The sequence below is a fragment of the Asterias rubens genome, chromosome 4 (genome assembly GCF_902459465.1).
Source record: "Asterias rubens chromosome 4, eAstRub1.3, whole genome shotgun sequence".
NCBI lineage: Eukaryota > Metazoa > Echinodermata > Asteroidea > Forcipulatida > Asteriidae > Asterias > Asterias rubens.
Window position 1 is genome coordinate 2,942,671 of NC_047065.1, and position 13,599 is coordinate 2,956,269.

General features: G+C 37.5%; 2 protein-coding genes and 1 non-coding gene across 4 annotated transcripts in view; 2 read left to right on the forward strand and 1 right to left on the reverse strand.

Annotated features, from left to right (window-relative positions):
- Window positions 1-1,231: 1,231 nt before the first annotated feature.
- Window positions 1,232-10,519, reverse strand: LOC117289379 (UPF0183 protein C16orf70 homolog). Its single transcript, XM_033770478.1, has 12 exons — window positions 10,308-10,519; window positions 9,409-9,575; window positions 8,929-8,972; window positions 8,181-8,346; window positions 7,627-7,727; window positions 6,882-6,994; window positions 6,096-6,229; window positions 5,416-5,496; window positions 4,759-4,841; window positions 4,170-4,275; window positions 3,521-3,652; window positions 1,232-3,094 (listed from the first exon to the last, which is right to left on the reverse strand). The coding sequence occupies exons 1-12, from the start codon at window positions 10,369-10,371 to the stop codon at window positions 3,017-3,019; spliced, it is 1,269 nt and encodes a 422-aa protein (XP_033626369.1). The 5' UTR covers window positions 10,372-10,519; the 3' UTR covers window positions 1,232-3,016.
- Window positions 10,520-11,304: 785 nt separating this feature from the next.
- On the forward strand, window positions 11,305-11,411 carry LOC117289777. The gene has a single exon (XR_004518982.1). It is a non-coding gene; the product is annotated as a U6 spliceosomal RNA (small nuclear RNA).
- Window positions 11,412-11,930: 519 nt separating this feature from the next.
- The window catches only part of LOC117289203 (WD repeat-containing protein 89-like), a 70,871-nt gene continuing 69,202 nt past the window's right edge, over window positions 11,931-13,599 (forward strand). For both annotated transcript variants that reach the window (XM_033770213.1, XM_033770214.1), the window contains exon 1: window positions 11,931-12,012. The gene's annotated coding sequence lies outside the window, so the exon portion shown is untranslated. The remainder of the gene's footprint in view (window positions 12,013-13,599) is intronic.

A 13,599-nucleotide genomic window follows, 5' to 3' on the forward strand; every position in this document is an offset into this window, starting at 1 on the left:
TGACTTGCTTAGTTACGATGCACCCTTTACATTTGAATTCCTCAGACTATCGAGACAGTTATTTGAGTGAGAAATTACCTCTTTCTCAAAAAATAAGCTACATCAGAGGGAGCCGTTTCTCACAATGTTTTATATATTACCAACAGCTCTCCAGCGCTTGTTCAACAAGTAAGTTTTTATGCTAATAATTATTTTGAGTAATTACCGATAGTGTCGAGTGCCTTTAAGGGTTTTTTTTTGTTGCTTTTTAAAATTTTGCATAAGTTGCTGAAAAGCCCTTTTCATTTTAACAGCAATTCAAACTGGTTAGGATCCTTCATTTCTTTTTGTACGGACGTTGTTACAGATGATGTAAATGGTTTATCTTTCATACTGATCAGATTTTGTAGAAGATTATCTCCAGTTGTTAATCTGTGTATAATGTGATTCCAATGAGAGCAGGTATCTTATAGTCCACAAGCGAAAGTATCCCTAGCTAGCACAAACCCAGTTAGTCTTAGTAACAAATTCACCGAGTAGAAATTATGTCCCACAGTGGAAATGTACCCATTCCCTCAGTGAAAATGAACCCATTCCTCCACTGGAAATTTACCCATTTCCTCAGTGGAAATGTACCCATTTCCACAGTAGAATTGTACCCATTCCAGTGGAAATGTACCCATTCTCACAGCCAGCCCATTCCCAAATTGGACGGGTACCCATTCCCATAGTGGGAAATGTACCCATTCACAAATAGTGGAAATGTACCTATTCCTCCAGTGGAACTGTTCCCATGCCCATAGTGGAAATGTACCCATTCTTCCAGTGGAACTGTCCCCACTCCCAAATTGGACAGTACCCATTCCTCCAGGGAAATATACCCATTCCTCCAGTGGAAATGTACCCAGGGGCCCATAGTGGAAGTGTACCCATTCCCAAATTGGACGTGTACAGAACCTAATTTCACCAAGTGTTGTGTTTAGACCTTGTTATAAATATTCCCAGCTCTTGTATATTTCCAACATGCTGGACACATTCTTACCACCGGGTATTATTTCTACAGACATGAAGTAATTATGATACTGATTTATGATGACCATTTCAAGCTTGTGCAATAAATGATAAATGCTTCGGAGGGAAATAAATATTGATCCAATGTTTCTCTTTTTGCAAATATTTCTTAATACTTTCAAAAATCACAGCGATCAAAATTCTGTTTTGTACATCAAATAAAAACATTCTGTGACAATCATTTCATATTTTCATCATGCCAACCTGGAATTTTATTAACCAATAAAATACAAAAATAAAACAAAAACATTAAGTTAAAATAACTACACAGATTGTTATTTCTTTAACTTTCCAAAAAGCTTGGAAAAAAAATCAGTAAGTTCAATTCAAAAAGTGTTGAATTTTTTTACCTAGTGAAATCCATTACAATCCAATATTGGGTTTAATTTATTTACAACATTTCAGCCTTCATATGACCACATTTAATCAGGAAATAACAAGAGTGATGATGAGGTCTTAAATGACACTTTATAAGACTGACAGGAAGGCAAGGTCCTTTATCACTCAAGGTTTTAATTGGCAGTTTAAGACCGAGCCACTACTTTTATTCCATTTCATAAAAACTTTTTGTTTAAAAACACAATAATGCAGGAAAACCAGTAAAAACACTTCCGTTTTGTAAATTTTCAATTACTGTCAAACACTTGAGCTCTGTTTTCGTGGCTCTCAAAGCGCACATACTAATAGACTTTAGAGTGAGTACCAGGACGCATTGAGTGAGTTACGCGTAATTTAGTGCTTAGTGAGCTTACGTATGTAAAAGAGCAACAAAAGGGCATGAACCAACTGGCCTTTAAATTTATCAACAAATTACTACAGTAAATTATTAGAGTAAACATGGCCTGTAACCACCATTCAACCATTAGGACTGCGTCAACTGTCAATGTATATACCTCCTGTTCTTAGTTTGTCTGGATTTCAAGATAAAACAATTCATTATGTACAATTTGTCATCTAAGACAAATAAAATGTTATAAATATAAATGAATTCTGAATTTACAAATACAATGAAAAATTAATGTTGATAAGCGATAGTTATATCAATTGAGCATTACCATTTAAAGACTTCACAATTGTATTTTGATATAAGACAAGTCTATAGATGATTGATACACTTGGTTGCCCCAATTCGACCTTTGTACGACTCGGGCATGTACATGAAGCACCTCAATTTTATGCTTCATTTGTATTTCATTTATGTATCTGTTCGGAAGAAAATCATACTATGACAATTCACAGTTATATAAGCGTTCTATTCACTGCAGTACCCGATTCAAAGCTCTACACGCACATGGCTGACCGTGCAAAGGGAAAATGACACTACAAACTCTCCACTAATATCAACATTTTTAAAAACCTAGAGCTAGCGTTCAACTCTAAGAAGCTAATACTGAATCAATATTTTTGAAAATATCCAAAATCTACAAATTTAGTAGCACTCATGACCTCTAGTCAGGAACCAGCAAGTTCTCTGTGGTTTGGACAGCTCTGTAGAGCCTCGATCTCAAGCAAGCTCTGGACTCACAGGGTGTGGTCTCCAGTTCTAGTCGCTCCCCTGTTTACGAAGCTGTCCAAGCCAAGAAACATCCCGTTTAAACCCTTGATCCGGCAAAGGGCGATCAAAAGTGGATCAGATCCAGCATGTCCAGCAAGGTCGATCAAAGAGCGATCAACAGCTAGTGTTAAACCCAAGAGCGATCTTAATTTCATAGCAAGGAAAATTTGACACTATGAAATTACAAAACACTTTGTTTTTCATGAAGCATTGGTTAATAATAATGGGAAACTTTTGGACAATCCTTTTTGACGGCTCACCAGTAGTGCGCGTGCTCAGACCTACACGCGCAACACTGAGCATGTGTGGGACACTCAGAGCCGCAAAAGGGACTGTTGTGTCTGCTACCGCTAGCGGCTCAAAAGTCTCTCACTTGTTTGAAGAAGTAAATTGTTTTTGGAGCTAGTTGAATCAGATTTCCATGGCAGTACCTGTTGTTGAATGAGGTTCGCAGATGGTCACGGATGCTATGTGACTGTTTGGCATCACCTGTAAAAAAAAACACGAATGTAGGAAAATAAAACAAAATCAGACAAATCAAAAAATAGCAACAGCTCTTGACTATAGATATTGGTAACAGATTGTGATTGTATCAACTTTCCTCCCACATCCAAACTACTCTGATATTTACTTCCTTGTCTTTCTCTGTTGGGTTTCTGAGAGTCAATGGCTTCATAACCAGAATTACTACATATGGCTCCAGGGTGTTTTCACACACTTCACCGAAATTGTGGAGTGCCTGCTACCCTTGACAATTTCAAATCCAACCTCAAAACCCACCTATTTCAACTTGCATTCTCTCGTTCTTTGTAACTTTAAGTTTTGTCAAGCGTATCACGATTTCTTCCAGTACATTTTGTGCTATATGAGATTGAACTATTATTGTTATTATTATTAAAAATGAAACTACATTACCTCAATGATGACGTTGTGTACTCCATAGCAGAAGGTAGAACCAAAAGGGTTTGTTGTGTTCATTGAGGAGGCACGGTTTAGAACCACTGGCTTCTGAGATTGTCGGACAAGAAGCTTCTTCAACGTGTCCCACTAGAAAAAAAGAAGAAACAAATTCTTTTTAAGTTAGAGGATCAATGAGCTACGACTCTCACTGATAATAATCTGACCCATGACTCTGCTAAACGTAAGCATAGAATTGGCGCTTACTGAAGCAGGGAAGTCCGCACTGACAACAAGCGTATTTCACCGGATAGCAGGGAATTTTTGCTTGTGGGCATACGTACTCCACGTTACTAGGCATTCTTCAGTTACATAGCTAGTACAGCAAGTTTGCGCTTGCGTTAACCGGAGAATGGTGATTGTAAGCGCGGAACAAGGCGGTGGGCAGAGCCCAGCTGTTGATTTCACCAAACTCTTCCTAACTTCGAATTAATCTTAGGACTTAGGAAGAGTCTACTTCCAAGTATCCATAGACGTTAGGACGCATTGAACCCAAGTTAGGTTAAGTTAGGTCGAGTTACTCATCCTAACTCAAGATAGGATTAATCCTAGTGTTCGTGAAATCGGCTGCTGGACTTTTAAACAAAACAAATTACACCTATCTAACCTTGACGTATGTAGTGAGATTGACAACTGCACTGTCATCACATGTTTCAGTTTCAAGTCCAACCTTCACGCAAGGCAGAGCGATCTCAAAGTTACATCTGTGATATCTATAAAAAGAGAAAGCTCAATATTTAAACTGAAAGGCTCTATCTATATAATAATAGTAATGTGCATTTATAATAATAATAATAATAATGCGCCTGTATCCATCTTAAAATGCTCATGGCACAGCGCAGATTTCAAGAAGAGAATGTTTACAAAGTCCTCATTAGGTGAGTCTGGAGGAAAGCTATTGATGGAGAAAGTTTAATTTGGTTTGATAAGTCGTTCCATAATGAAGGGGCAGCAGAAGTTAATGATCTTTCACCCCAGGATGTTTCCTAAAAACAATAGGGGTGGGGCTTATGTATTTTTGTCTGCATACTGAGTACATTTTAAATCTTACATGTAGCAAATAGATTTAAGATTGTAATAATTAAAAAGAAATTATTGGTTCATATAGAAAATCTGGAAGAGATATTCAAGCAGTGGTGTTTTTCTTTTGTTGTAATCCTTGCTTATGAATACTGTCCATTTGTTGTAAAACTTACATGTTGAAGTTATAATGCCCCGGATAGTTGCTATGTAGAATAAACTTCTTAGCGCAATGTGTGACTGCATCAAACAAAATATCCTGAAAACAACAACAATAACAGGAATAGTTATAACAATAGTGGGATTGTGTCTAATTGAATTACGGTAACACCTTGTGAATATCTACTTGCTGGCTAGATTATGTTCTCTTGAGAACTTGTCTTGCTTTATATTCTACTACCGCGGAGTAGATTTTTGGAATTCGGGAGACTTCTCAGTTCTGAAAAGAACTGTCCTGCCTTATTAACTACAAACTGGGCAGAAGATAGGAACTCAACCAGGACAACTTTACTTTCACTTAGTGGATTGGGGGACTTCTGCAGTGGAGTGATTTTTTCTTGTCTTTATCAACATTTCAACTAGCTTGCTCTCGTCATCATCAGGAGACTGTTATTTACACAATCTTCATTTACACAAAGTTAAAATTAACTACTAGTGAGTACTGTATGGAAATGCTCCGATACTTAATTTTAAATCTACCCAAAGAACAGTTTCCATTATTTTTCATCAAACTGCATTAAAAAAAGTGACTCTTTTGTTCACACTAAAACAAAACAGCCTTTATCACTTTCTAGATGTAGATTTTCTTGCCCGTTAAATCCCTGTTTACATACCACTCCGATGGTGAAATAATTGAAGAAATAGTCGGACGTTCTTGGCTGATCTTTGTGAAAGGTCTTGGAATGTATTCTCATCTAGAAGTAAAAAAAAAGTAAAATATCCTTCATAGTCATTCCTAAAACATCTTCAATTCCAATATTGAAACAATATTACCAATGGGGGCTTTCAGGACGCTTGGTGGCAGTAGTCTTACCAGGTAAATCCACTGTTCTCAGTAATGTGCGCGTGCTCAGAACTACATAAACAGTTGAAATTTACCTGGCAAGTCTGCTGCCACCTAGCGTTACCCATTGACTCTGATGTACTATAGTCGCATCTTCCTTAGCCGCAACATCTGACGTCACACTTGTGAGTCATGCCAGAGATTTGCCTCGAGCCTAGGTAAATTCACTTGCCATAATCGCCTTTCACCTCCATCCTTTTTCTGCATGGAGATACGCAGTCAATTCGCACATTGCATACATTATAAACATGCACGCTGATGCATCATGCAGACGACCAAACATGCAGTTGCCAAACTTAACCTCGGACCAATCAAAACACAAAAAAAGAAGGCTTACATCACTGCACATTCACTCAATGAAAACTTTGTGTCCAAAGAAATCACTGGTTCTGTAAAACCAATACCTGTCCTAATCCTTGCGGACATAGGACCTGTCTACATCTTTCTTACCTTGTCTTCCGATTTGTAGAAGACTTTACTCGGACATCCGAGGGAACTTATCACATCCTGAGCAGAGTCTCCAAACTGAAGTGTCCTGATGATCGGACGTTGTTTGGATTCTGGTGATTTACCAGCACCAGGACCTTTCAACAAAAATAATAATAATAATAATAATATTTCCGGTTCAATAGACACTTCTCACATTCAAATTTTCAAAAACTGTTATCTTTTTACCTAATCACATTACTTTAAAGTGAAGTGTTTCTCAAAATGCTTTATATTTTATTTAAAGCTGATGTGGGATTCTAACCAAAAGTTTCCATTAATGTTAACATTAAATTATCATTGATTATCAAACTTATACCTTCCCTTTAAACGAGACATTGGACTAAATATAATTTACGACTCAGTTTAGCTTCGCACTGTATTTATTTTCTGTTCCCCTAAAGACAATCCAAGTGCAGACTCCTTTCAGAACCAACATAACTCTCAAGAGAGTACAAAGAGAGGTCTGCGGTAACACCGACTGAAAATCTCTTTTATGTGAGTAGTGTTGGTTCTGCAAAGATCTGGTGGTTTCAGAGTATACACTACTCAAAAGAGATATTCACATGGTTCATACCGCAAACATCTCTTAGTTATACTTCCAAAATGCAAAGTTTCAAATCCGTCTCAAGAGATATTAACAAGGAAATCTCAACCTCTTCAAATTGTAGAAACTTGTAACCAATTTATCACCATCAAATATGAATAATTCAATCCCTCAACCAAATGTTGGACAGCTATAACTCTTACCGTCCGTCAGAAGAGAGAATTTTAATCCAACAGGTAGACCTTCTTCGTTGATTCCTTCAACCAACTCACAGAATACATTACCACAAAATGAACTGACAGGAATGGCCGGACGTCTAAAAAGAAACAGTAAATCACAATTAAGTATTGTGTGAAGCTTTGCATGGTGTGGAGACATAGGAAGAAACTATAAATTAATAGTCAACTTTTGGGTACAACCATGTGTAAATCTCTTTTGTGTGAGTGATGGCTCTGAGAAGAGCCAGTTTGGTCTCGACAGTCAATGATGATTTAAGGTTGACATAGTGGTATAGTCCTTTGCCTTCCACACCTCAAGGACCCAGGTTCGAATCCTGCTTGGGGCACCATGTGATTGGGTTTCAAGTCCCTACCTCGCCTGACAATGCTTTCGTCAAGAAGAAGGTAGGCTCTTCACTCAGGAGCATTGAGGGAGTGTCATGAAATTTTAATTTTGGTGGTCAGGTTGGCGTCAGGATTTCTTCCTTCGCCTTCCACCTCACGGATCCGGTTCCAATCCCACTGCATGGGCTTTTCCTTGGATTAATTCTCTGGGGTTTTCCTCCCACATCTAAAACAGAAATTCCTTCCTTGTCTTCTCTCTATTTGGGTTCTTATCTAGTACATTAAGTTCGTTTTCTGAGAAAACACAACAATCTTAAAATTAAATGAAAAAAAGGCATGAATTTTTACTTTTTATCTCCCAATAAACTTTGGAGTATTAACTTACTTGGAATCCGCCAGACTGCTACCAGTGTAGAGGTAGATCCGACTCACTAACACAGAGTTCTTACTTGGTAATGGAATGGACCCCAAACCATGAACACTCGGCTGATTAAAAAAAGAAGCATACACTAATAAGAAACTGTTTGTTATACGTTAGTGCTTTGTGAAAGTACATCTTTGTTAAAAAAGGAACACATTTTGCGGTGAAATTTTCACGTATATAACATCCTAACACACACAAAAGTTCTCAATGTGCTTTACATTAGTGCCATAGTCATTGGGCCAATAACATCTCTTTAATCTTTCTCAGCTCCCTTGGGAGTATACAGCCCTGAGTTGCCATGGCACTCCAACGGCTTTTTCATACACAAAATCAGCCTATACCCTCGCATGTACCCATTTATACCCCTGGGTGTAGAGAAGCAATTAAAGTAAAGTATCTTGCTCAAGGACACAAGCGTCACGACCGGGATTCGAACCCACACTCTGGTGACTTAGCACCAGAACTTGAATTTGATGCTCTTAACCACTCGGCCATGACACCTATGCAGCACTTACCTCAAACTTTGCGTCCTCAGCGATGGGAAAGAGGAAAGATAGACCTCGGAAGTTGATAGAGAAGAGCTGTTGTTGAGAGTCATAAACTGCTGGTTTGGTGGCACCAAATGAACTGTCAACTTGCTCAATGGTTGGCTGGACAAGCGGCGAGCTGAAATGCTTCCCACTAAAAAAGGAAATGTACACACTCTTTAAGAGATGTTAAATTTGCATCAGGGATAAAAACAATTAATTTTGGTTTTACCCGTATACCGATTTGTGTCAGCACTGTATACTAAGCACTTTCCTGAGTTCTGTAAACAAAATCACAGGCATATTACTCAGGTGGAATTCAAACCCACGACCTTGGCAATTCTGCCTGGAGGCTTAGATAGCTATCAATTCTGAAATTATTGAAATTGTTTGCTGAGATGGTTTTGTTACTTTCTAGCATTGTACATTATTTCATGTCATCCTTCTCATATGAGTGTATTTTAAATTTCCACTATATCTGTCCTCAGCAGAAAGTTGATTCTTACATTTTTAAAATTATTTTGGTTTTTTATTTCTTGGTATCCACAGACAAAATGGCCAGGAGCTTTAGCTGAAAAAAGTCACTCAAAAACGATAACAATTTACTCACAAGTAAAAATACAAACACACAAACACAGCAGGGCAAAGAGTACAAAAGTTAAAAGTTTACACAATCATTGAAACAAAACTTTTACAAGATTTTTAACAAACAGTAACCATTTCTTGTCTGACTTACCAATATTTTAGCTTGACTTTACTCAAGTTATAAACCTCAATAACCTGAAGAGAAAGAAAAAGACACAAAGTTCATAATCTAGCCAATCTTATTTTCTTGTAACATAATCATATTTTACTCCATCATATAATTTGACATAAATTTGATTGGATTATAGCTCCAATCTTGACATTCATCATTAGTTATGCTGTGCTACATCCTAATAATTGATCACCCAACTCTTTAGGGCATGCCCTACAATGGACAGGTTTCACAAATTAGAACAGTAGCGCTCATATCCGTCACAGTGACACTCAAAGCGCTTCAACATTCAGTATTTTCCTGCAAGGTATGTGGGACTACGTTTGAATTTTGAAACCTACTTCTTATACATTGCACCATGTCATGGTTTTGTAGATGCTGTGATGTAATATTGGGAAAGTTACTCAAGTTGAAAAAATGGTTCTTTACAAATATGAATAATTTTGAGTTGAAACTTACTCGCAGACGCTGTATGTGTGAATCAAAGATGAGTCGAATTCCATCTTGAACTAAATTGAGAACCAGATCAATAGCGAGAGGAACCGACTCGCAGTAAATGACCTGTACCTCCTTGATGACCCGACACTGACGACGAAGAATATTCACAGCTTGAGAAAATGGCATTCCTGAATTGAATCCAAATACTCTGAGTTAATTAGAGATAAGATTCATGGATTTGTGAATTATCGTTAGAATAACGTGTGTATTGTAATTGTTAAATTTTTCATTCCTCTCAGTCTCTGCACTCAGCCACACTTAATCTAAAATCTGACAAAGCGACTCATGTGAGGTTATGGGAGACGATAGCAGAGCGAAACCGAAATAGTTCTAGGAGTAAGCCACCACCACGCTTGGGTGAATTAAGCCCCACTTGTGTGGCCAAGGCTAGCTAGCCTTGGCCACACAAGTGGGGCTAGGGTGACTTTATTCTTTGTCAATATTGTTACGCAAATTTTGTTTACAACATCTAGACCCAGTAACTGGGGCGCTGTACTCCTTTTTTCAAATTTTGACATTATCGGTAGACCCAGTATTCTGGGGCGCTGTAGGCCTACTCCTTTTTTCAAATTTTGACATTTTCGCTCGTACCTAGGGTAGGACGGTAGCCTAGGTACGACCGATAAAGTGAAAATTTGAACATTTGAAAAAGGAGTACAGACTACAGGAGAAAGATTCTGCTATTGCTAGGGTGGAAACCAGGTCATTAACTATTTTGTCTGCATGTTTATGATTTATGATCCACTCAAACATCAATCTTATGTTATGATCTACTCAATTAGTCAAACAAGTCAAGTCTGTCAACTCATCAACAACAGCCACTTTTAGTTTAACCCTTTTTTATAATTTAGTTTACTTACCAAGCACGAACTCCCAATTTTCACTTCCAAGAGATCGGCCCGGTACCACTTCTAAATCCAACATTTTCTCTTCTCCAACCAAATCAACAGAAGTTCGTAATTAATATTCAGCTGTTTATTTGACAATACGTTCATGAAATCATAATATTTGGGTGCGACTTTGTCAAACAGTGTTCATCCAAAAACTGACGGGCGACAATTTTGTTGTTTACGTTCTGTGTGATGATCGGACAGCTGTAACACGAGCATGCGCAGATGCTGCCTGGGTCAATGCACTTTTCGCAAGAAAACGCAGTAGGATTTAAAGAGGATATCTGGTACCCTTTGAGAGAGCTGTTGACAATAAAAAGTTTTAAAAAAAAAAACGTCGTGAGACCCTGTCTACCTCCCGTGCTCTGAACATGGAGGAATTTTTCCTCCATGCTCTGAAGTAAAGTGGTTTTTGAGAAGGAGGTAATTTCTTACTCAAAAAACTTCAGGCCTGTGATGAAGCTTGCATCTCTCTCTCATGTCTCGAGAGAGCTAGCTGTGTGTGACGTGAGCATAATCAAATGTTTTTTCATCGTTTATTTATCTCTTGCAACCATCATGGAGGATCTAATTTTCCCTCCATGTTGCAACCCTGGCGAGCAAGCATGTTGCAACTAATTGATGACCAAATGAAATCAAAATAATTTGCAAAGACTTGTTGTATTTTATGCCTGTTAAATTCTGGCATATACACCATGCACTGAGTGAGAGAAAATATATACTACTTTAGTACTTTGTTGCGCTCCCACTATTCCATGCGTGATCATCACTTTAAGTCTGCTTTTGGGGAAGAAGCGTTCACAACCTCGAGCTCTACTTTCATCCCCATAGTTATGCGCTCCAAAACCTGACGTCATGAATACTTTATAACAAAACGTTTTAACTGCGTTATTTACACAATAAAACCGTAGAAAGTAAATTTCTAGTTTTTGACAAGTATAATAAAAAGCATAATGCTTTGCTTGACGTGGAGCTTCGGCTACACACATACTAAAATTGGAACGATACAGAGAAGATTAGCATGTGCCCCTGCGTAAGGATGACATATCAAAATCGGAAGCGTTCCAACATTTTTTTCCAAAATTTTTCCTTTTTTTTTTTTAATAATAATTATTTGTAAAATAATTGGCCACTGCAACACGTGTTTATTATAAAAACGTCCGAGGCAAAAACCTTTAAATATAGCGTTTTGCCTCGGAGGAGTAAAACAATGATAATATAATAGCCTATTAAAAAAATTAGGTTTGCGGTATTTTTTTTATAAAAAACAGCTAGTAAATCTCTAAATGAGTTGGGGTGGTGGTTCTCTGAACAGAACCTTTAGTTTCTACACAACAAGATGACATCACTATTGGCCCAGTAAAAATACATATTTAAGAAATACGTTTTAATTTTCCTTAATTCTCTCAGTTGAACAGGCCCACAAGAGGCCAATGAAGACAAACATCTTGGAGCGCTTCTGATTTTGTGTATAGCGCCCTCTACCGATACAACAGGGGACTTTCCCTGTTGGTCTTGTTCCCTGATTAAACTTAAATTTTGTCCGGCCTAAAGTTGTGGTATCTGACTATTTAACATCCATGTGGCGTTTGTAAAAAAGTAAATTGCATGCACTCTGTGGAACTTGTAAACTTGTTGTATTGGAAGACTACCTCTAAAAAGCACAACAAGAACGGTAAGTATAACTTTAATTTATCTAGTTTGAATTGTTGACATCATTTTACCTTTTTATATACATGGTAGGTTTTTTCAAACTGGCTGGAAACCATTTCATTCTAATATTATAATATTAATGCACGATTAATTAACAGAAAAAACAGCTGCAAAAAACGGTCCTACTTGCCGTCAACTCGCCGACTTGCCGTCAACTCGCCGTCAAATCATTTTCGTGCCGTCAACTCATTAAATTTACTTGAAAAATTTATAAATGGGGCACGGAAGTGTTAAGTCTGGGCTGAACTACATATTTCTCATGGTTTTCGGTACAAATTTATTCACAAAAACGACTTTGTGTTGATAAAAAAAGTACCAATCATTGACATCTTGGGCCAATATTAATCCATATGAAAAAGCAAGATGGCGGCCGACGGTTTTGCTGCTTCGAGATAATTTTTTTCACAAGAAAAAAAACTCAATTTTTATTCCGAAACACGACCTAAAACTTACGCAAGTTCTCTTTTAGCTGATAAGTCACCGTTCTATGCTTCTTTTGTGGATTTTAAATGTATATTGGAGGAGTTGACGGCGAGTTGACGGCGAGTTGACGGCAAGTAGTAGGACCCGCAAAAAACAAGTGAGTTTTAGTACTCGTTATGACGTATCAATCATTCAGACTTCTAATAAAAGTCAACCAAACCATAATTTATTATTAATAATAATATTCAGTCCCTGACACTTTAGAGCATAGAGGAACACACAATAACTGACGCTGTACTCCTTTTTTCTTAATTTGTCATTAATAAATAATATCGATAATAACAAATTTTGGAAATAAAAAAGTACAGCCCCCACCCCAGTTACCGTTGGGTCTATAATAATAGAGGAATACCGCGATAATAACTAGAGTGACATTTGAACCATGGAGGTTCTACCTCCATGTTTGAACATACATTGATATGGACGGTCAGCATGATGATGGCAGTAGGGTTCTTTAACAATAGCGGAACAAACCTCAGTTCTACGATTCCCCCCCCCCCCCTATTTAAAGACACTGCACACCTTTGGTAATTGTCAAAGACCAGTCTTCTCACCAGATGTATCTCAACATATGCACAAAATAACAAACCTGTTAAAATTTGAACTCAATTGGTCGTCAAAGTTGCGAGATAATAATGGAAGAAAAAACAACCTTGTCACACGAAGTTGTGTGCTTTCAAATGCTTGATTTTGGGACCTCAAAAACTAATTCTGATGTCTCAAAATCAAATTCGTGGAAAATGTCTTCTATCTCGAAAACTACATCACTTCAGAGGGAGCCGTTTCTCACAATGTTTTATACTATCAACAGCTCCCCATTGCTTGTTACCAAGTAAGTTTTTATGCCAACAATTATTTTGAGTAATTACCAATACTGTCCACTGCCTTTAAGAAAAACAAAATTAAGATTTAAAGTATAATTCTGACTTTACATGGGGCAAGATGAGTGTCATTTTGTTGTTCATCTAGGGTAGGCCTACCTCATTGCAGCTCATGACTATAGATTAGATGACATTCAGGAAGATAGTATGTTTTTGGAATGTTATGCATGGGTAGTTTCTTTAAG